The 25241-nt window shown below is 36.1% G+C and overlaps 1 protein-coding gene across 6 annotated transcripts in view; it reads left to right on the forward strand.

The window, feature by feature from the left end:
• The window catches only part of PDE1A (phosphodiesterase 1A), a 179370-nt gene that overhangs the window by 95142 nt on the left and 58987 nt on the right, over positions 1-25241 (forward strand). The window contains exon 1 of one of the 6 annotated variants that reach the window (XM_048309072.1): positions 8309-8537. The exons of the other annotated variants lie outside the window; for them this stretch is intronic. Coding sequence (XP_048165029.1) covers positions 8482-8537 — 56 coding nt within the window. The 5' untranslated portion in view covers positions 8309-8481. Of the gene's footprint in view, positions 1-8308; positions 8538-25241 lie in introns of those variants that run through there. 6 annotated transcript variants of the gene reach the window in all.

The following is a 25241-nucleotide window of genomic DNA, read 5'->3' on the forward strand; positions in this document are numbered from 1 at the left end:
CTGTCAATAGCTAAAGAACTCTGGCTTTATCACCTGTTTCACAAATAATACCCATACTTCTGCTGAGATGGTGCCATGAAACATGCTTATCAAAGAGAATACATCATGCCTACTGAATTCTGGGGCATGAACATCTGGGACAAGTACAGTGGTTCTCTTTCTGGAAAATAATGTAACATTGTGTTGAGAAAGCTTGGCTATTTCTTGTGTAGTAATGAAAAAACCACAATTGGACAAAAGCTATTGCACCACAAAGCATAAATCAATGAAGCTTAAATAAAACTTTCTGAAGTTTTTGAAATACAAAAAACCCCTTGAAAAATTAAAAATATTTCACAATCTGCATATAGTTCCCCTATTATATTCTGAATAATCCATTCTAATATTGTATGGTTACAGCATGGTATTTAAAGTTTAGGAAGGTGTGTAATATAACAATCACTGCTGGTTTTTTTTGGTAATGCTCAGAATCAAGACACTTCTGTCACATTGCTTGGTTCTTGAAGTCCTTTTATGTGGGGATCTTGTGAGAGGGCACTGAGGCACAGTTCTGATATGCAAATGAAAAGCAGACAAGCTTTTCTGTGAAGTTCTCCTGATGTGGCGCAAGGTTCATGTGTGCCTGTGGTCAGTAACTGATGGGGTTCTGTGCTCTGCCTCCCAGGGCCCTGCAGAAAGGCACCAAGAAAACCTGCAACTTATCCCTGCTTGGAAAAAATGGTGGGGGGCAGGAAGCAGGCTGGAAAGGGTTGGTGATCATTTTTAACTTTGGGCAAGAGCTGCTGCAAAATTTGATGCAAGTTGTCAGAGTAGGTGGGTTCAGCTGTGTGTTCTAACACTCAGATCTGTGAGGTTTAAACATGGAAATAGGCTGTGGACTTAAATGGGCTGGGCATGACCTTACAGCCTCACACTTGCTTAAATAGCCTGTGGATGGAAGGACTAATTCTGTCTTTTGCTTGCTGGTGGCTGCCCTGATTTACACATCAGAAAAAGCTATGAATTTAAGTTTAACATTTGGTAATCAGGCACTTGAACTCTGTCAAGCAATATGCATCTCTGACATAGCAGGAAAAATGTATTTAGCATCTGGGCAGACTGGATTAGAGAGAAGAAGGCAAGAGGCATCTGCTTGTAAGTACTTTGCCTGTTCCTCCCTAGGCATGTGGGAGACTTCTGATAGTTTCAGGAAACTGCTTCTTCCACTAGGCACTTCCATATGCCTTTACCACTGCTTGTGGGTGGAGTTTCCCCATCTGTATAGCAGATGAGGATTTTGGACAAGCAGTCATCACAGGAGCTCTTAACTAGCTGAAAAATATTTTAGGTACGAAAACTTTTCAAAATCATAGTGAAATAAGATATATATTTCATTTTGGTCCTGAGGAGTTTATTTGCAGATGACAACTAGATTTGAGACAAATTGTAGAGACTTTTGAAAAGAAAAATGTCGCTAAATAATCTGAGAATCTGAGTTTCTTTATCAGTACCTTCCATTGGGGTTCCTATCATAGCCATGTAAATGCTTAAAGGAAATTAAATCTTTTTAAAAGCATGTCTTGAGAATGCTCCTGAGGTTAGTAGTAAATAATTTAAAATATTGTAAATATTGCACCTGAGAAACACCATCCATCCACTCCCTGCTGTAGCACTGTTTGTCCAGCAAATTGGCTCTTTCTTCATCAGAAGTGTTGTCATATTTCATGTGCTCTCTCTTCCCCAGTGCCTTACAAAGAAGTTTTGTTTCTACATAACAAAATTGCTTTTTATGTTATGAAATCTTGGCATCGATACATCTGTGAACATCTACCCCAAAATATGGCAACTAGTTTAAGTACTTAATAAATAATAGATATAAATAGTTCCCTAGTGTTGCTGTTTGCTAGGAAGCAGTAGAACTGGCAATGGGAATTCAAGCATTGTGTAACAGAGACAAATTTAGAAAAGATGAAACAAAATTAGGATATGTGTCATTTAATGATACTGAAGTATGTATCTCATCGTGTATCTCATCATTCCAGGAACTTTGTAAACATTACACAATTATTCTCATGTGGTTTGAGCAAAATGTAATGCTAAGCATTATTGTGGTTTTGAGCATAAGACTTATAAAATAATTTATAGATGAAAAAAACCCCCATTATTCTTGCTTATTTTAAAAGGAAAAAAAGTCACTTTTGCAACAAATAACTGAGTTTCACACCTAAAGGTCACTTAGAAACAAGGATGTTTTCTAAATGGGCTTCAAATGAGCCCAGCTTTCATGAACGTAATTTGAATTTTACAATATTGGAGAGTTATCATTAGTTCCACAAATTTGTCAAGAGCTGAAGCACCAACTCATGATCATTTTGAACATGATGCAGCTGAAAATCAGTACTTTTTTGGTCAGGCTGATTATGGGTTTTGGCACTTTCGAATCATCTTTCTTTAATTTGAGAATTACAAAAGATAAGGAAGATATTTTCTTTGCAGTGAAAGATTGACTTCATAGATTTATGACAGAATGTCCAATATTATGAATATATTGAATGAAAATATACTAAAGTTTCCAGTGGAATTATTTCCATGTATTTTTTCTATCCTTCAAATTTCCTTGCATTGAGTAATAAATTTGCCTTAGCCAGGCTACTTGTACTTCCGCACTTAAAAAAAAAAAAAAAAAAAAAAAAAGAGAGCAAAGTCAAAATAAAAATGACAGTTTTCAACTTTTTTGCAGGTTAATGAACTTTTTTTGCAGGTTAATGAACTTTTTCTGTTCATTGATCCTTGATATAATTGGAACAAATCTGCATTAAGCAATACCGTAGAATGTAGCAACAAACATGAAATGATTGCTCTAATCAAGTGCCTTACTGAAAATTTCAACCTTTTTGCTCATTTTTTTCATAACTAATATTAGTATTGTGGCTCGTTCAAGAAATCAGTTAGTTACCTGCAAATACGGATCCATTGTATTGTAACAGCTACAATATGACCTGGTTTTGTCATTTACTTCAGCTATGCAGCAAGGGAAGAAAAGATGTAAAAGATGTAATTTTCAATATAATAGAATGTTTACATTTTGCAATGACTTGGGGCATTTTAAGTTAGCTTTTATTCACGTAGATTTAGAGCAAACAACTCATCTGAGACTGTTATCAGATTAAAAAGTGCCCGTTTTTTAAGCTAGGGAGTTGTATGACCGTGTTAAATAGAATAGAGTTCATCAGAATGATGAATGCAAACATCAGGACTGGAAGTTGTAGGAAATGCCTCAACCCTGATTTAAAAGCTAGGTTTGCCCAGGTGGTTTTCAGTGGTCGGTCACTGTGGTGTCTTGAGGCTGGAGCTTTGGACAATGGAGCTAAGTCTCTGCCAGATTTTCAGTGTACAGGAGAAAAACCAGGCACAGAGTGGCAAGAATAAGCCTGTGAGCCAAGAGAGCCGTGTCCTATTTCCCATGACCCCTGGTACCTATCTTCTCATGTTCCTCAGTATCCCTATTTGTGGAACAGAGATAAAATTTGGTGTGTAAGTCTCAGCTTGTTTATAAAATGTCACAATATCCCTGGATAGAAAGTGCTATGAAAATATAATCTATTCTACTAAATACAACCCCACATTACCAGGCTCTTCTGCTTTGTCTTAACATTTTAGCCCAGCTATTTTTTATGCAAATAAACCATGGTAGCAAAAATGAAGAAGTTAATTCACAAGAAATTAAGCACATTGTCATAAGTTGTCATAATGATGGAAATTCATGTGTCTCTGACAAATAGATTTGTACTTAAGTTTACTCCTAGCTTTGGGTGCATGCTTTGGGATTGAAACATATTTAGTGGATACATTTTTATTTTTAAATTTTCAGCAATTAAAGGAAAACAGATTGGGAAAGCCTAGATAAGCTACTGGTTATATTTATTCATCATAGAAACTCTTAATCATGTATTCATTATAAAATATGAAGAACCACTCATTACTACATTTATACACATTGCTGTCTTTTGCTCAAGACTGAACACAGAAGCCAGGTAGATATAGAAGCTTGAAACTGCAGGAAGATAACCAAGCCTCCTTCTTTACCCAAGGATAAGAAATCGGTAGGAATCCATTAAATTTATAATAGATTATTAATGGAGTCAGCATTTCATATTATACTGGCAATAAAGCAACCCTTTCCAAGGTGGCATTTTTTAGGAGGAGGACAGAGTAGATGGAGTATGCAGCTTATAAAAGGAGATTAAATAGCTTGTAGCTGATTCTGTAGAGCTTTTTACCTGTAATTCTAAATGATGAAATGTGACAAATTACAGATTTCTTCTAAATGTATTTCTTTCAAGCCATTTGATGTTTGATAGGTTTCTATTTTTATGATTGTTTTCAAAAAAATGGTTTCTTTTGCATAGCATATGTTTCCTGTGTGAGAATGTGCTTGCATTTTTTTTTTTAATCCCCTCTTTTAAATCAAAACTTACTTTTGATTTTGGAAAATTCAAAAATGAGATTCGACATTTTCCATAAAATTATAGACTATTTCTAAAAGTGCTAAGTAACTTAAAATCATCATATTTTTATCTCTGTTTTTCAAAGTAACATAAATAATTTCTAAATTAAAACCAAGCATAAAGCAGGTTTATGTCTTTTCATTTGAAAATCATCAGGTGAGATTCATGGTTTTAATGTCACAACCACTCCTTGTTCAAATTGATAAAAATTACATGATGTGAAGACAAGGATGATAAAAATTTTCCTTGCACTGAATGTCCTTGCTTAGTAACAACAAGATATGGGGTGGATATATTAGGGTTGTTTTTTGGCTTGTTCCCGGCATAACTTTTTTGTATTTCACCTTCCTGTTACAAAATTCTTCTTCCTGGGGAATGTGCAGGGTATGACTGTCCCTGACCAGGAAGGGAATTCCTGTCAGGACTCATGAGATTTCAGCACTTCAAGGCCTTTGCAGCTGCCCTGTCCCAGCTGAATTGAACAGTTTTCTGGGCAACCCAACAGGCTCAGTCACAGTAATTAAATCAATGCATCTTTTAGCAGAAAGTATGTTAGAAGTGGCAGGGCAGTTAACTATTAATTAAACAGTGACATTTACTCCTGTCTCAGGAAAGAGTTGGATGAGACTTTGATCTTTTCACGTTTTTCTTAGAAAATAGGAAATGTCATGGGAACTGTCATTCATTTTTACTACTATTATGCTCCTCTGCTGATGCACCTGTTCTTTTTTTATTTTTATTTCAATTTTTTTGGTGCCTGTTGTTATGACAAAATTTCAGTAATGCCAGTAGAATCAGGGATACTGTATAAGGAAAACTGTAATAACATGAATATGCCATGGTGAGTGAGGCCTTTGCCCTTACCGGACTAACAAATGATTTTTTAACCTCTAGAAAGACATTCAGAGATATTTTGCTGTGGAGAACCTTTTCAGATGTCACTGACTAGCACAAAGGATTTGTACAGCTATTGAGGCTTTGGTGCCAATGCAGAATCACAACTGAAAAAAGAATATCCTCTTAACCTTTAGCCCTACCTTTCAGCTGACATTCAGTGAGCTACAGCTCATGTGATGCACAGAGAAAACATGTTGTTCCATGTTGTTTCTTATGTTTATCCCAAACATACAAACTTTTCCAAATTCAGTTTGTCTATAGGGGCTAATAGCCAAATATAGATAAAACCATTTGCTTGGAATAACTTCGGAATCTCTTAAAATTAGTATTATAGGGCACTTGGGTTTCTGGGAAGATTTTATTTTAGGCTCCAGTGACGTGATATGGTATGCTGTGCAATTCTACAGCAAAATAACTGGCATTATTTGAAAAGTTTAGTAGTATTTTCCACTGTTCACGAATGAGGCTTCCTGATTTAACAAATAGGACTTCTTTCCTTTGCAAAACTGCAAATATTACAATTACAGATTTGCACCAGAGCAAAGTGTTCTCAGAAGTCTGGGCTGAACAATTTTGTCTCAGTGCTACGACAACTGTGTTCAGGTGTCTGCTGTGCAGCTGCCCCACTGCGTGGGACCAGTGGCTTTTTTGTTGTGTTTAGGTGCGTAGGAAATCTCAGAAGGTCATTGGGATATTTAAAAGAGCTGAAACAGATGCTTCAGTTATTGCCAGGCCAGGTTTTTGCTCTGTGTTACAGGCTCTTTATATGTTTTGATGGTTTCCTAAGAAATAAAGTGAGTAGTCTAATTTTAGTGGAATAGATTGTATAAAGATAGAAGGGTATGTTTATTTATATTACTTTTATGATGACTTTTTAGGAGAAAACTTCTATATGGCAATAGTCATGCCATAAGCCAGAATCAAATAAAATAACTTCTAGTAGCTGGATGCTCTCTAAAGCAGTGTAAGATGGTTGTATCTCACTTTTTATAGTGCTGAGTGAATAGAGGTAAAAGAACAGAATTGCCTCCTTCTTTGATGAGACTCTCAAAACCAGCTTTGTGTGAACATATAAAGCTGCTACATTAAATACTTGCATAGATACCACCAATGTTTTCCGCAGCCTGAACACACTTGTTTTCTAGTTTGTAGCAGATGAAGTGAAATTGTGTTGACAAATGGTGTTTTCTTTAAAAAAGAAAAAGATACTAAGACTTTATGTATCAGGAAACATCCTGATGTGTGTGCAATGGCTCTGGGTCTGTTTATACCTGCATTATGGTATTCGTACATTTCTAATGATTTTCAGAACATTGTGAAATGGAAAGGTCATAAGTATTACTGGTCACCCCTTAAAGAATGGTACTTGTACCATGGTCATGGCAATTAGCAGAGAGACTGTTGAGGTGGCTGTAAATTCTACATACAGAGACATTTTAGGAAAGCTATTGTGATTGGTTTATTAAGTTCCTCTTCTTGGCCTGTGGTATAAAGTATGGTACATAAATTATTGTCTGTATTTTTGTATAAATGGAACTGGAGCTAAGAAAAGCTAAGACATGTACCTCCTTCCAGGTAGACTTTTTGAGCTCCCTGTGGTCCTAGTTAGAATAGGAATGCAGCTGCATTCTGTCCAGCCAGAATTTTGGTAATTAGCCATTTAGATGACCATTCAGTTGTTTTTGTCAGATGCTGATTATTTTCCTCCAACTATAAGTGTTAGCGCAACATAAATATATATATATATGTCTCAAAAGTCCAGTATCCACCTTATTTACACAATCTGAAATCCCTAAAAATATTCTTGTTTTGCAAATGAAATGTTTTGAACCTCACATACAATCGTACAGCCTAAAAATTGTGGTTGTTCATGATAAACTATTTTTTCATTATTTTATTTGGGTTATTTTAATATAGAGTATGTTGATAAACTATCTTTTAAGATACTCTCATTTTATGTAACTTTGTATTATTAGCTCATTTCTGAAAATTGTCTTTGAGAGAACCATCACATTTAAACAAGTTTGTCCTTTAGTTCCTTTTCTGTCCTCACATGAAAATGAATATTCTTTGGAGGGATTTTAAGGTCAAAAGAGCTGATACCAAGAGAGAGACAGGTGAGAAGCTGAATTCCAGCTTTGTTTGTGATAAGCAGGGGTCAAATACCATCTCCCACAGCTGACTGTGGAAACAAATCTCAGCTGGTCTCTCCCTAGGGAACCACAGTGCGTGTCCTCAGTTTGGAAGGGAGAGGGAAGCCACGGGGAAGATTTAGCACTCAGAGACAGGAAAGAGGAGGAGGGAGACTGCTACACGGGAACACTCATATATTCCCTGGGTAACCTGGTAGTCAGGCCTAGTAACTAATAAGCTGGATTACAAGATAGAGTCCAAGCTAGGAGAACAGAGTTGATCTGAAGAAACAAAAACATTACCATAGATTTTATCTGATTGGTTTGGCTCCCATTTATGTTGTGCCCAGTATGCTATTTGCCCAGCAGTTGGGGTGGATTTAATCTCTGCTCCTTTAATACCATTCTGGCAGTGTAAAAATGTATGTGGTGTTAAGTTGTGGTGTTAAGAATGTATGTTGCTTTCCTATCCATGGTACTTACGCATCACACTTGACTGAGAGGTGGGGTAAAACCTGGGCACAGTAGAAATGATGAGACTTCCTTTGCTAGATCAGGTTATAATCAGTCACAAAGGGTCAAAAATTATAGAAAACAAGGGTGTAACTGTGCTCCTGACACGTCGGAAGACTGCAGTATATATGTACTTGCTCTGTCTCTGGCTTTCTCTCTTTTCTCTGTTCTCCTCACGACACATGTACGAGACCAGGCTTTTTATGTCATACTGCAGCAGTAGCACCATCCCACACACTCTCTGTCTCTAAGAAATGTAACCCTTCTCCTGCTTATCTTCAAGTAGATTTCACTGATTTCTGAACTGAATATTTTCTGCCTGAAGGAGCGTGTGTCTGCTTTACCTGTAAAGAATTGACAGCCTAGGCTTGCATCAGTTGCTCAAATACAGGTATCTAGTGCCATTTGAGACACCTAAGGGTGCCTGAGACATCCACCCAGGGCTGGCAGATATGACCCAGGACCAGCAGGACACCTGTGCTCTTCTGGAGCAGCAGCTGGCGACCAGGTGAGATACTCCAGGGCATCTCCATTGCAGCAAGATGCCTGTCTTCAGTAACTGATTTGAGCTTCCTGTTTCTGGGCATGCTGTATATACAACTGATATATAAAATGACTGATTAAGCTCCTGGTTTTGTTTTTGTTTTGTTCTGAGGCCAAGTTGTACAAATCTGTAATTACATCGTCTTCCTCTGGCTGCTAATGGAACTGCTTGTACACATAATTGCTGACTGTTGTGGGTAAAATGTACAGAACTGAGCTCTCCCTCTCTGAGTGCTCTGGCTATGCAGCTGCTCTTCTTGACAAGAACTTTAAGAAATGACAAACCATTCCAAATTTGTCTTGTTCACAATGTTAAAGAAACAAAGCCACACAACTTTTAAAGCTGATAACTAAAATGAGCATGTGTATATTTGCACAGAAGGCTTTGCACTTTAGGGATTGTAAAATCTTCTGTCAATTCTGGCAGGATATAATTTGTGAGAGAAGCAAAAGACTAGATTATGTAGCATCTCTTTCTGAGACCGGATTTATGTTTTGTGTGCCAGAACTACATTAAGCAAATCCTCTTCTTCCTTCTAAAGGAGCTAGCCAGCTCATAGCTCTCAAGAATTTTCTTTTTTCAGGGATAAACATTACTTTTAAAACTTTTCCATGCACCTGGGTGGTGACCAAAGACAACAAATAATGGAACAGGAAACCATAATTCAATTCTTAACTATATAGAAAGCTTTGCAGATGACCTAAGCAGCCTTTTAAAGAGGTTGATTTGGGGTTTTGGCTGTTGGAAATGGAAAATCTGTCTCTTTTATTGTATTCTGTGTAAATTTAATCGGTTTGTAATCCTCTCCTTAGTTCTGTGCCTACACTGCTTTTCCTTCTAGTTCGGAGAACAAGACAGAAACCCAGGCTAGAGCACTCCCAATGAGATGGCTTTTGAACATAAAAAAGTTGCAGATTGAACTGGTGGCATGGCTTTAGATGCTGAGGATTTACAGCAAAGTCAGTATAAGAGGGACATTTCTGTTATTCCTTAAGCATTTCCTGACTTGAGATCAGTATTGGTAGCAGTGGTGGTATATAACAGCTTTATGCTGCTTCCCCCACCCCCCCATCTACAGTTTATTATCCATTTTGTTAATACTTTTCCAAGTCTCGTTTAAGGTTTTGTTTTAACATAATATCAGAGCTGAAATGTGTGCCAAACCTCAAACCTGAAGACAGAGTGGGTTGCCCTGTAGGTTGGCTCCTTTCCTTTGACCTCGCTTGAGAGAGCACACAGGCAGCAAAGTGACTTCTGGCACTGTTTGTTGGGTCATGGGAGGAAGCCAATTCCTCCAATACAGCAGGTATATGCAATTCCTTGGAAGTACATCCTGTACAGTAATGTGTAGAAACACATCTTAAAGAAAAGGCATGAAAAGAAAAGAAAATTATAAGTTTACTGTGGCAGTGGCTTTTATTCTTTTTTTTGTTTGTTTTTTTCTTTTTGGCCAGCTCTCTGTATCAATAGGTTAAAGTTCAAGGGGACCTTTTGGCATCATGCCAGTTATGATTCTTCAAGCAGTTTAAGATGGTGTTTCTTTCTGATATTTATAGAGATTTTCAATTGATGTGTGCCTCTCTGGAGAGAAAGAACTGAACTGAAATTTTCTATCATTCTGTCAAAAATGACTGAACAAAACAGGAACAAAAATCTACATTCTGCCTTCAGGAGCCCTTGCAGTTTCTATCTAGTAGATACATTATGGTCCAGTTCTCCAGAACCTTTATCTTTTTTAATCCATCCAGTAATCCAATCTAGAAAATTTAACTTTAAAACATACATTGGTAATATAGAAACAGTATTTGCTAAATATAATAATTAATATATATTGTATTTCTGTGAAAGAGTTATAAAATGCAGAAATCCAAATCTGTTGGGGTGAGCAGATCTTTAGATCAGGTGCTTTTGTACAAGACACAAGTTTCTGGCACGAAACATCTCTCCTGTCTTGAGATGGTGATTTTCTGTCCAGTCTAGATGGCTCCATAGATTCAAATGCATCACTAGATTAAACTTTGAATCTACTGATATAAGGGGATAATTATTCTTGTCTCTTGGAAGTGGAGCTAGCTTAGGTATTGTAGTTATAATGCTTTTTTTTTTTTTTTTGCAAATAGCTCTTATTTAAGGTGGTCTGAGCTTAAAAAACATGGAATTTTTCATCCTTTGTTGGAGCTGAAAACATGTTCACAGTGGTTTAAAATAATGTTAATTTAATGCTTAGTAATAAGAGGAAATTTAATTTTGTTAAAAGGAACATAAATGGGAACTTTTTATGTTCGTTTATTTTCCTTGTGAATTTTTGTATCTATGATTTCTGTTCCTCTTTCTTTGTCAGTGCTTTACTACCTGCTCCTCTCTGAAAAGATGAGTCAAGTGCCTTAATTATGCACATGAAGAAACTACAGAATCATGAATTAATATGCTTATTTTCATAGCTGAGCATCCTGGTTCTTGTTCCATTCTGGCGTCCTAGTCTGAGAGTCCATGAGGCAGATTATGAAATCAGTGAGACTAGGAACTAGGAGCAGACTGTGGTTTGTTGTTGGGCTGCTGAGAGTTCTCCTGATAAAGCAGACATTCAGGAATTGGCTGATCTATATTGCGTCAGCTAAGCAGAGGTCTAGTGTACTTACTGATGTAGAGCAACTGAACAATCCTTATCAGATGGTCCTTATCAGATAGTGCACGTGAGAATCAACTGCTGAAGGCATAAAGCAGTTCTGCCATGTACCAAGTGACTGCAAAAGGCTTCCACTGTTCTGTGCTCTACTGATAAGAGCTTTTTGGCAACATACAGCCCTATTTTTCATAAGGAAATGCCAATTACTCAAACTCAAAAGCTTTTCTGATACTGTATAATTTTCAGTGAAATTTTGCTTGAGAAAAACATCCATACTCATAGCTTACTTAGTGAAATCTGTATTATTTGGAAACAGCTTTTTTTTTTCTTCCTGGGATACATTGAAAGGTCTGCAAAGTTTCTGTGCTTTTGTTTTCTGTATTAAGTTATACGAATGCCTATAGCCTTAATTGTAAACATAAATGCCAAATTGTACAATTGTGTCAAATGGAACAGGTAACTTCAGGAGAACCACTGTAACATTAGTACAAAATTAGGCATTCTCATTTTAAATTTTAGACGGATAGCAAAATCTAGTAGCTAAATAAAAGTAATCCAGTTCTATAGGAGAATACTGTAAATGATCTTACAGATCACATAATTACATTGTGTAACCCAACAGTAGAGTAACTGCTGAGACTTTTTGTTATTATTAGAGAAAACACAACACCATTAATCCATTTTACAGCAGTGTTTATCTTTCTAATAATTATGAGCAGCTATTTAAATGCAATGACAGGTCTAATAAATTGAAAATCTGTAAGCATCATGAATAGGATTATCATGATGTATTTATCTTATTTTCTTTTTAAAATTCAAAATGTCTAAAAGGTCTGAAAAACCTCTTGACTGACTTTTATGGAGCTCCCATAATCCTATTTATAAAAGAAAAGTTTCCAAGTTCATTCACTGATGTAGGTCTGCAAAATACTGTTTAAAGGCTTTTCTGTTTAAAGAAGATTTATGAGACAATATGTTTTGGAAAAGTGCCACACTTGTACAAATGTGGGATTGGGAAGTGCTGACAAGATTCAGAAAGGCAACTCAAAACCAGCCTTATTTATCACAAGAAGACATTGGAGCAAATCTAAAGGAGAAGTAATTATAATTTCCAAAGCAGATCTAGGCCTAACACGTATTAAATTTGTGCTGTTGTAAGGGATGCTACTAAAAACACAGTGAGGCTTAAGGTGGCATTTATTCCACCACCAATGAAAGGAAAATTTGGATTGCTTTATGAGACACCTAAAACTGGTGGTTTAGGACATATTTTTTAAAACTTCTGCTAGTAGATATCTGTCGGAGTTAAATGGTGCATGCATTAAAAGATTGCAAAATCAAATAATTATTTTGTTAAACGTTACGTGTTTTCCTCTTAGACTATTTCATGTAATTTCAAATCATTCTGGCATGTACCAAATTTAGAACTTGGAGCTTGAAAGAGGCTATCCAGCATTTCAACAGAAACCAACTATCCTGAGCAAGTTGCTTCTTGGTATGTAGAAAGGATGGGGTGAGGAAAGGGAAGGTTCTTCCCAATGAAGTTTGGTGCTAAATCACAAGTTCCAACAATCTGGATATGTAGATGTGGATATAGTAGGAGACAGCTTGGTACTTGTGTTGTTTGAGAAATACTTGTATAATGAATCCTTCTTCTGTGCGTGGGAGAGCTGTTGTGTCTTGCAAGTCCCAGAGTCCTGCCTTGCTGACACCAGTCACTTGGCTCAGCTGCTTTAGGTATTTTCAGGACTGAAATGTTTCTGAAGAGCACTGCAAATTAATTTAGTGCACTTGAAGCACGAACTGTGCATCACTGGTGACAGCAGTAAAATATCCTTCGTGAACTGTTAATCCATGCATCTTTATCATATGCATGAGGTATTAATGAATTTTTAAACTACTCTTACCTGTCTTTGTAACTGAAGTTGTTAATGGCTTTGTAACGAAACTTTGAATATGAAAAAAAGAGTGCAGATACTCTTCCCTTAGAAAACACTCATTTTGTTTTTTCATGCCATTATACCAAAATGTGTTAGAAAGCACATGCGCTCATGTAAACTGATTGAACTCCTCTGTGTTCTGTGAGATTCACGCCACCTAAAATCCTGACCTGTGATGATTAACATTGTTACTGGCATCAGCATTATATTGTTGAGTGGTGAGAGTTTAGGAAACAGTGCCTTCAGCCTTAGAGTACATATGATGTTTCATATTTATGTGCTTTCTATCAATTAAATATTGAAAAAAATACCTGTATCGTTGTTGGAGCTGGACTCACAAGACTAATATGTAGCAAGCTGCCCTGCCTAGTGACTTGACTCCTATATACTTTCAGGGGTGTTTCTTTCATATTGTAGATAAATATGGGAAAAAAATAAATCAAATAGTACATATAAACTTAAACTGAAGCTGTGTATTAATAAAATTCCTCACTGTGGGAGCAATATAGCTATGGGTAGTGTATATTGTAGGTGAAAGGCAAGGTGTGGGAAAATGCCCTATTACTGATGTTGCTCTACAGTTCACCTCTTTGGCATGCCTGTGTGAGTCCAGAGAGTTGAATGGCAGGAAAAAACCTCAGCCAAACACCAAGAAATGAAAATAGAAAAGACCAGGCTCAGTTTAGAGCAAAAGCATCAAGGAACACAAGTGAGGAAGGCCTGTAGGGGCAAAGTCGGTGTTTCCCGTGCCTGGCCCGAGGGCTAAAGGGAATGCTGAAGAGGTTAAGGAGCATGACTGGAACATGAAAATGGAGAGTGGGCATCCACAAGCCCTGTCAGGAACATGTGGGGAGGACAGGGAAGTGCCTGTGCCTCATTAGAGCTGGAGGCAAATAGGAAAGAATGGAAAGACGAATGGGAAAGCCGATGAAAATATACAGGTTTTGTTGCTGTAATCCTTGCACTTGTACTTAGGTGTCCTTGGGATAAATGGAACAATGAGAATTGGTGTTTAAAAAAATGCCAATTAAAAAAAAAGTCTTAACAACTTTCATAGGCTTCTGAAGAAAAGGGACTGTAGGTGCACAGTGCAGTTAGACTTGTGAGGTTGATGTAATTAATGAAAAAGAATCACAGGCTGGATTTTTAGCCTTAAAACATTAGGACAGTCTGGTTTGTAATCAGAGGAGATAAATCACTGGGGTAAAAGTCAGAAATCCACCTCATAAAGGCATTATTCGCGTGATTAAATTGTATGTTGTCATATTTGGGGGCTCACATCGTGTAATCAAATATGTATCTGCATGTCAAGCTATTGTGCCTCTGAATGAAATTAATTAATGCCTCCTACTGCAAAAATAATTGAAATCCATGTCAGAAACCAGATAACATAAATGAAGTCTTGAAAATTTAGTAAATTTTAATGTCATTTCTGTAAGCATGTTTGTGGTGTAGGTGCCAAGGTCTCTTTTTTCAATCTATCAGAATCAAGCAGAGTCCTTGTGGTTGAGTAAGAACAGAATTTAATTAGATTTTATTTTGATTAGTCCTCTTTAAGAGTTATTGTAATTTCTGAGATCATTTTGATCAGGTTTATTTCTTTGTACTGTAAGAATATTTTACTCTGCTGTTTTGTGTTCTTTTAATGATACTCCAATTTGAATTTTAGTAAGGGTATTCCAGAAAAGAATCTGAGATTAACTATTCTGGATTAAAATTTAAACGAAGTACAGCTGATGTGACCTCAAAATAAAAATCATAGTTAATGAAAATTTTAAGAGTAGAAAACAGTTATTTTATGGCAAAGCATACTTTAAATTACTCCCTGGATTAACTTCACATTAAAACCTATTCACCATAATACAAATACCTTTCTTTAACACCTGATCTAGGATCTACAGGAGGAAAATTATTACATTGTTTTTTACTTTCATTTCTTCTTCATGTAAAATACATTAACATGTATCCAGCAGTAGAATATTAGCAGGATTTTAAGACCTAGGCTGATGTATGCAGATTTAGGATCACATTTGTCAGACAGCAAATTTCAAAGATAAAGAAACTGAAGATTAATAGAAAAATTATGCAAAATACTAAAAGTCCTTTGATCTCCAGACAATTATGCCATGGATCATATCTTTTTCTTTGGGTGCTCATATGCCTGCTTTTTTTGTTACTCTTAGTTGTTCCTACATATCTCATTTTAATTGAATGTTACTGAGCCTTGAGCAAGTTTCTTCATAAAAATACATAAACATTTTTGCTAGTGCAGTTACTGTATGAAATACCAGTGTCTATACTTTGTCATGTTCACATTTCCTTCATTTTCCTTGGTTTTTTATTTTATAAGAGGTCTTTCACCTGATTTTTTTTTTTTGCATACTCTCAGTTAATTAATCAGGCATTTCAACACAGCTTTCCTAAAAAGGAAGCAAATACATATTTTAACAACTGTTGCATCTGCCTTAAAGCTTAAAAAGATAGATGATTTAGATCTCTTCATTGCTTGATCATACAGCCCCATGGGGAGTGCACTTTTTCTACTTCAATGTGTGTATAATTTATTCATATATGGGAATGCTTCTAATATGTTTGGTGCTACAAAGTTTTTAATAAGCTGTAGCAAAATTTTCGGCTATATATTTACCTTTCATTTGAGTATTTTACTATTGCTTTGCTTTTCTCTATTTTTTTTAGATGTAGCTTCTCAATGGTAGGAAATGTGGGTTGTTTGTTCTTTTTCCCTTTCTTTATGTGTATCACTGCACAAAATGGAAATCTCTGGTCACTGTTGACACTGAAATCTCTCACACATCTTTTAGAATCATGTCCTTAACCTTGAATCTTTAAATCAATTTAAAAATGACAGAGTCCACAGAAATAAATGTTGCTTACAACTGAATGTTTAGTCATCGATAATCATGAAATATGGCATTAAGAAAACCTCAAACCCTACAGAAACAATGAGCTGAGATATACATAAAATGGCTTAGAAGGCTCACTTGTTAGTAAGGTCAAATCCAGGAGATGTACTGACCACTGCATAGGAGACGGCCAGGCCCTGGCCCAGGGCTTCAAGCCAAACAAGCACAGCAGCCGCTGTCGTTTGCTCACCTAGGGAAGGGTGGTGGTGGACCAAAAAGCTGATACCCATCTGATTCATCGTCATTTTCACATTATCTTTCCAGAGTGAAATTGCAGAAAGGCTGTAAACACTCTCACCAACCCTGAGCTCTTTGAGGTTTGCTCAGCTAAAGCATACATGCGAACCCACACTCACCAGAGCCGAGCTGTTAACTAGCACTGCACTTGGTTTCCCCTTCTCCATCATCCATTCAAGAACATCCTGCATTGCATATTCATGACATCATGTAGGTATCTGCAGGTGAAAGCAGTGTATTGGTAGGAGACTACTGAACAAGGCACGCTCTCATTTGCATTAATTTTAGGAAATTTTACTACTGAAGACTTTGCTATAGTATTTCTCTATGGTCTTTCTTCAAGCACTCCCTTGTCATCAATGTCTGGACTGTTTGCTACTGTGTTAAAACTGGCCTGTTCTCCTTGAGAAAGGCTTACTTCTCTGAGTAATGTTGTTTTAGATTAAAGTGATTAACTTGATTTCAAAACTGAGAATTCCAATAAAAATATGCTGCAGTAAAGGATCTGAAAAGTAATGGAAAATAAAACAATTTATTGTTTGAAAATATGACAGGCAGATCATAGTATGTAGTTACACTTTCTAAGAAACTCTTTTATTGCTGATTTTTCTTTTATACACACAGGCTTCTTCCTTAGTAAGTGTGTAAACAAACATTATAATATTGAGTCAAGAACTGTCTACTTTCCTGTTTTGAAATTAAAATGTAACCAGGTTCTTAACTTGAAAGGAATGGCAATGCTTTGCAGTGAAACTGAAGGATAGTGATTCATTCAGTAGAGCTATGAAAAATGATGCAAATTTTGGGACGTATGTTAGTCATGACTTTAAGTGATTTGAACCTTTCAGGTTGGATTTCACATCCCTAGAGAAGGACATTGAGGGATGTTGTACTGTCATCACTTTGAAGAAGTTACCTTTTAATTTCTGTGTCCTCAAAAGAGACAGACATTAAGGACAGAATCTTGTCTTATTAGAAGGTGGGTTTGAAATTTTCTTATAAAGAAATTCTTGCTAGAAGCCCAGTAATTTTCCAGCTGAAAGCTCTTTCTGGTACACAGAACATTTTCAAGCCATTTCACAAGTAATTAAACATAGCTGGATGTATTAGTTCTGTGGTTAATTTTGAAGTCTGTTTAGGACTTTGTTTAGAAAGTAATGTGGCAGCATATAATTTAGCAATGAAGAAAGATGGTTTTGAAGTCTGTTTAGGACTTTGTTTAGAAAGTAATGTGGCAGCATATAATTTAGCAATGAAGAAAGATGGTCCATGTTATTCCAATCATGAATATTCTATGAATATTGTCATGATCAGTTTGAGAACTAAGTTCTGAATTTTCAATTTAATCTGCTAATAGTATCTGTAAACCTTATATAAACAGGCGAATTTAAGTTGGCTACGTTTGCTAGATTTTCTCAGTTTGAACAAAATAAGACAAAAGTAATACTTCTGCTGATAGATTCTGGACTACACCTTCTGAGGGATGCTCCATTTCAAACCTGGAACATCAGCAAATTGGAAGCTATGAAAATATTTTCCCTTTTTAGTCAATAAGTTGATAATCAGATTGGTTTAATGGCATGCTTTCAAATCAGGCAAGACAATTTGATTAGCAGTTGAGGTTAGTGCCTTTTATTGAAGCAGAGGAGTTAAAGTGCTTTGTGGGGTGTGTAAGGACAGGAACTCATCAAAGTCCTGAGCACAGTAGGGAAAACATGGGCAGTGCTGGTAAGGATAGTGGCCTGTCCCTTCTTGGAGTTCTCTAGATCAGAGCAGGGCTGCACTTTGCAACTTTGTAGGAGAAACTCTTATCTTTTGAGTGATTTAAGGCAAAGAACTAGGAATGCAAGAACTAAGGAATGGCCTCTAATCCAATTTACCTTCCAGGCTTACAAACCTGAACCCTTTGTACTGAAGTGCCAGGCACTCTGCAGGCTGAGGAAAATGGCAGCTTTATACCAGCATTGGCTACCGATGATGTTTGATTTGGTTTGCTACACTTCCTGTGACAACTGTTTCCAGAACAAAAACTAGTATGCATGTAGACCATATATACTATCTGCTTGATAATGGATTTAATGTGATATTGTTCAGGAATGACTTTTTGGGAAATATTTTTCCTGATGAGCTCCAGGGTCTTTTATCTGATTAAGTCAAATAATCCTGAAGTATTCAAAGATGGAGCTATTCAAGGACAGTGAATTTCAGTTTCTTATCTCACCCTAATTCAAATTTAGCTTCCCATGTACAAATCCTAAATCAGGGTCTCGTGTAAATAAGAATGGCCATGTTACATTTCATCCTATTTATGACCATTCTTAAAGAATGTAGGGGAAAAGTTCACCCGCTTGATTCTTTCCTCTTTTGAACATTTATATAGCTCTCAAGTGTTTAAGCTAATCTGATGTTCTACTTCTCATTACCAAGACCTGCTTTGAAGTACTTTATTTGGCAATTCTTCAGCAGAACATTTATTTTTAACAATTCCAAATGCCAGAAGTTATTTCACACATAACATAGAGTGCTGAATTCTAGAATCTCCTATTTTTTTCCCTACATTTTAATTGCTGTATTGAGGTTTTAAATAAAAACCCTATTCATATTTTTACGTTGCCATATACATTACATGTACTTTATTCTTTCTTCAGAACCACTGAGATGGTAATGATTTTACAGCAAAATTGTACTGTAATTACTACAGCTGTTGTGCTAAAGAATTTATGTCTTGCTCTGTCTTTTGAATGAAAAATTCTTTTAGTGAAAATAGATTTCTTGAAGCTGCTAATTATTCAGTAGAAAAGACATCTAAATTAAGGTAGTGGTATTTTTTCTACAACAGTTTAGGCAGACTAAGATAACTCTTAAATTATTTTATGCAATAATCTGTAATAGTTCATAATGCAAATATTTGGGATCCTTACATTTCACAATTTTATCCCAAAAATACAGATCTGTACTTTGTTCCTCAGAACCCATGATACACATTAAAAATAAAATTCAAGATAAATTGGCTCTTTGATCCCATCTGGAAGGTGTGATTATATATTAAAAGTAAAACTTTTATACTTTGGTACTTCAAATATTTAAGTTTAATTATAAGTAGGAAAGGAGGACTTCCAAATCCAATGAAAAGTGAGAGTTTGGATCAAAGTAGGATTATCTTGGTGATTATGTTGATCTGTTAGTCCTGCTGAACCAGCTACCCTGATTCACCTGATAGCACAGCTGTACATGCACGTGACCCTCATCTGATTGTGTGGAAAGACTTCAGTAGAACTGATGTGCAGTATCTTGAAGGTAAACTAGATTGTTTTGACAGTGTCAGGTTGAAGACATACTGTTACTCATGCTCTTGTGCTATCAGATATGGGGGTGGGTGGGGCAATAGTTCCAAGGAAAAAGGAGATGGAATGTATCAGAGAGTGATAGCTGGGGCACCACATCTGACCGTGTTCTTAGACTGAGTATGACGGACTGCCATTTCAAAAAACTCTTCTTCTGTAATGCTTTCTTATACAGGCCTTTAGGTAACCTTTGTTCCCTTAATATATTATCAGCTGGCAGTTGTACGTGTGTTGAGAGAAATGCAAGTTGGCAGGAATCAACTGGACATGGCACTTGGTGCTATGGTTTAGTTGACAATGTGGTGTTTGGCCAAAGGTTGGACTTGATGATCTTCCAGCTTTAATGATTCCGTGATTCTATTGCATACTAAGCAACCAAATGGAGCTGTATTTCATACTCTGTCCAAGGATGTCAGCAGGTCACAAACAAATATAAAATAATTTATAAATAGGCACAGAGGACCCAGATTACTTACCAGGATACAGATTCTACAGTTACAGGTTTTTGATGTCTCAAATAACTGTAACTATTTAACAAATTTTAAAGTTACCAGAAATTTTAGCTTTTAGGGTTTAGCCACCTTTATAAAAGTTGACCTGTGGTTTGCAGCAAGGAAATTCTGTCCTAGTTCTAATTTCTATCTCAGGAAAATGAAAATGTTAATTATATACAGATTATATAGTATTTACTGCAGTTTGTTTCCACAGAGAAATCATAGAACAAACTCTCATTACAATGTTCCTGTACTATTTGCTCAGATGTGATTTTATCAAGTAGAGGAAAGGATGCTTGTGCTGTTGTAGTTGAAGATACTTTGATCACGGTTGAAGATTCTTTAATCATACATTATTTTAGTGCTGAACACTTACAAATCTTCCCTCCTTAACGGCAGCAGAAATTGCACCAAAAAGGCTTTCAAAAGCAATGACGGCAATATGTTTTCTTAGTATTAGCCTAGAAAGTATTTTCAGTACAAAATTACCAGTTCTGGTTAATGCAGTTTTAAATCAAAGAACATCAGTTGGCTTTTTATATGATAGCTTGTTCTTAATATTTCTAAAAGGATTTTGTACTTCTTTGCATGCCCTTTTCAAAGGACGAGTATCAACATTTGTCAATGCACGTTTTCTAGTCCCAAGGACTGAAGGAGATAATCTGCCTTTTAGCAGCTTTGATCACTGTGCTCAAAGCTGCTGTCTGCAGGAAAAATAAAGCTTTTTAAAGCACTATGGGAACTAAGGGCTTTGTGCCTTTCCTGTGTGCTTACCACATTAGCTCCAACAAGTTAAACATACTGAAGGTCTGCCATCATCTTCAAGCATGATTTTTGAGAGATGATGAGTTTACATTTGATTTCCCAGCTTGTCGATAGTGAATTCAGCTAGCTCATGATGAAGACTTTGAGACATCTTGTAGTATTTGACAACTTCAAGATGAAAGAGCTTTAGCTAGGACTCTATATAATGTATAGAAAATTCAGGAAAACCTTGTGGATTAAATTTCAATCTTCAGACAAAAATAAATGTTCAGCAAAAGCCATTAGAAGAATAATTTGCAATTTCCAAATCACTCCTATATATTTTTATTGTCTTTGATTTCATGGGTTGATTGTGAAATGGGAATGTCAGATAATGGAAATGGACATTGAGACAATAGAAAGAGCTATAGAGTTTAGGGTAAGGAGATTAGTTGATTATTTCTTGGATCTAACAGAAGACAGATAAAATACCTGCATGTTTGTACATGCTAAGTAGTTTGAAGTCCAAAGATTTTTTGATTAAGCTTCAACCTGGAAAGAAATTGAACAGCAGAATAAATTAGTATTAATGGTGGTTCTTTAGCAGAAGTGAGAGAAAAGTTTGAAAGACACTTAAAGTTTGGCTAAGTTCATTCTGTAGCTTGGGTGTGCACAAAGGAAGGTCAGAGAAATTCAAATGTGTGAGAGTTTGTGATCATGACATATATTCAATCTAATGGTGAGAGTGACTTTTGGGAAAGGGTGAGTAACCTGGGGAGGCATGAGAGACGGCAGTGAACAGCAGCAGTAACAGGAACCCAGACAAGCCTCCTTCTCTGGGGGGTCGCTCCAGTGTAGCCAGTGAAAATTATGGAGAATGATGAAAAATTATAGGGCCGCAAATAGCTGACCTTTAGTATTATTGAGGTTAAGATACTGTGGCTTCTCAGGCACTTGAAATTTGTTTTATAAGGTTTGTTGAGAATGACGCAAAAATTAAAAAATGCTTTCGAGACCTTGAATTGGTTTATGGTTTCAGGTGGAAACCCTGTGAAACCCCACAGTGTTCTGTGATTTCAGCTGGGTGATAGAGCAAATGTAGGAATTTTGACTAAATTTTTTAAACACACCTGTTTAACCTGTTACTAAATGAGACACAAAGGATAATATTTATATAGTATTACAGCGGTAAATAGTAAATTTACAGGATAAGGTAAAATGAATTGAAGCCTGCCTGAAGGAAAGCCACTTCATCTTGCATAAAAATAATCAATATTTGAACAACCAAGGCAATTATATCACCATGAAAAAGCATTTACATTCTCATTAAGAGAATGTAAAATTCAGCATTGCTATATAGCTGCACAACTTCTATTTTAATTCTTCAATATGGGATTGAAGTTTTGGTAAGCAAAATGTTGTCTGAATTATCAGCACATTCAATATTTATTTTCTAATGACTGAATCACAATTACAGATCAGCATGTACCACTTGTATGCTTAAAATAATCATGAAATACATGTGATTCATGAAACCCTTAGCAACCACAAGGCTTCCTGTGCATATGCTCAGACACAGCAGTGACTGAGAAGTAATTTCATAAAACACGTTTTCAGCACTGAAAACACGGTATATCTTTCTTGTATTTCTCCACATGAGAGTTTATTAAGAGCAACTGTAATTAGAAGAAATGTTAGGTAACCGCATTTGGAACTGCATTTTTTATGATTTCAAGGAAGTGAAACACACATTAAGGTCTGAGTCAAGAGCTGCCAGTTCTCACCCTTGCTCCCCATTGACATGCTGGCCTGGCCTTGCCTTGCTGGGCAAAATATTCCCATATCAGCTTGTTTTTCCCTGACTTACTGCAAAATACCTTGAAGTAGAGATTAACCATTTTGAAGCTGTGGTAATTGGCCACTTCATAACTGCAGGTAGGAACAGGGAAACAGGAGTGGCAACCCAAAGGGATCACTTCTGAATCTTTGCTACCATATTGTGTATATTTCTTCAGCATCTCTCATCTGTTTGTATTTGTTGGAGAGACTGGTGTATTTATATAAAGATGTATTTTATACACACACGTTCTTAATAGAAATGTGTAAAATTCAGTTTATACCAGTTCACATAAAAATAATTGGAATTTAGGTAATTCATATAGGGAATTTTAGAATTCAAGTGAAATAGCCGTATTTTGAATTCGTTGTGACTTTTCAAGATGTGGTTTTGCTGTTTCCATTTTGGATTCCCCCTTATTCAAATACTTTCTTGAATCTCAAATAGGTATTAAAGCAACTTGGACTGTGGAATTGGGCTGTTTTTAATAGATTAGCTGAACTACTCATTGTTCATGATTTAGAATTGGTGGATACTGATCTTTTTTCAAAGTGTTCATGTTTGAGTGAGGATGTAACTTCTGCCTTGGAAAGCTGAGGAACTCCTGGGAGACCAATGCTTTCTACAGGTGAAAATTATTCAACTGATTATTACAAGAATCACTACAGGTAGCAAAACTGGTGTGTGGTTTTAATTACAGATAGTTTTAGAGGAAAATCCTCCATTCTCCAAAGTTTTGAAAAACTGTGGTTAAACCAACTATCCATATTGCCAGGATATGGTTACTCTGCTCCTCTTCAATTTTAATTTCACGTTACATATCAACCCATTTTTACTTCGTGAAGTTCATTTAGAGGGTCAAATCAATTTTATAATAAAGTTTACAATAATCCATTTAATTTTATTGTTCAATATTAAATAGCCAAAACACAACATGAAACAACTTGTTTACAGAAAAAAAAACCAACTTTTTTCTGTCCTGAAACATTTTCACACATTGTCACAATTGTCACAGCTAGGCTTTCCTCAATTAGTTCATGGGAACATAATGATTTACAACTTGGAGTTGATCTAACCAACACAGATAATTTTTTTAACCACATTATGAATATTAACATCAATAACTATTTCTCTTTTATTAGCAATAGTATGTGTTTATTATTTTCAAAGAATTACCAATGCGTTCATTGCCTATCTTTAGCAGTGACTTTCACTAATTTCAAAGTATTGTAGGAAGCAACGTTAGTTTACAGTTTACTTTTTGCAGTTTATTTCACTTCCCCTTTAATAGGATATGTGGTAAAAGCCAGCTTTTTTTTTTTGTTCAAAGTTTCCAAAACAGTTTTAAGTGAAGTCCAGATGTGTAAGTTTGAAAGCTGTTTCTTTGCAGTGCTCAGTGGTGGGGAGACTTACGTGGCAAATAAAGGCAGTTCAGGGAAAGCAGGCAGAGGGTCTTTTTCTCAGGTTCAGTAGTTTATTACAGGCTGAATTTTCCTCTTCTGGTTCTTAAAGACGCTTAAACTGAGTCTTTAACTTTGATTTATTCTCAGTGATTACTAGTAATTTACTTTACCTTGGAAATAAAAGTGGCAGTTTTTAAATTTAATCTGAAATTGAAATTGTCCAACTAGTCTGCCTCTCTACTTTAAAATCCCCTTTTTTAAGTAATCCCACCCCTGCACCTTTCTTTGTTAGCACTTCAGCCTGTGTTTAGGACAATATTAGTATTTCCAAACATACTTCTATCATTGGACTTTACTTGGAAAATAAGACTTTCTTATGATTACATTGCAAAAAGTCATATTTGATTCCTTACGGTTTTTTATTGTTCTTCTTTTTCCTTTTTGTAGTTACTGAAACTGTCATAGGAAACTTTTTGAAACATCATACCATCACAAAATCTACCCTCAGTTAATTTGGTAAAACCCCAGAAAGCTACAGTAGATTTAACAAAACTTCAGTTTGGACATGGGACAATTTAATGAGGAAGTTGGGAACAATTGAGTTGTAATTTTGATATTGTTAATCAAGAAATGCTTCTTCATCTCCCAGTAAAATCCTTGTTTCCTCTGATCTTCCTGTGTTGCTGGGTGGGTTTCAAAGCATTTGCCCACAGCTGGACACTGGCATCAGCTGCACAGAGAGGTGAGGACTGGGGAAACATGGGCCCTGGTAATGTCACAGACACATTATTGAAGAGAGGTGGGAGCAGAGTGCATTTGGATTGTCCATGAATGCATTTGATTCCACAGCACTCTTAATGATGTTTACCCAAGATGACAGAAGATGGTTCTCCACCCACTTTCTTTATCAATTGCAGATGTCTCTCTTTCCCTTACAAACTGGGGCTGCTAGTTTTATAATGCAGTTTTCAGGGGTTCCGAGAGAAAGAATCTTCTTTTCTTCATGTTTTATATCACATTAGTTCTGCATACAATTTTCTTTGCGTTATAAGCCAGTTCAAATAGTCTTTTTTTCTCTTTCACAAAATAGCTCCTCCGGTTTTTTCTTTTTGCTGTCTA

This window comes from Corvus hawaiiensis, chromosome 7, assembly GCF_020740725.1.
Source record: "Corvus hawaiiensis isolate bCorHaw1 chromosome 7, bCorHaw1.pri.cur, whole genome shotgun sequence".
Lineage (NCBI taxonomy): Eukaryota > Metazoa > Chordata > Aves > Passeriformes > Corvidae > Corvus > Corvus hawaiiensis.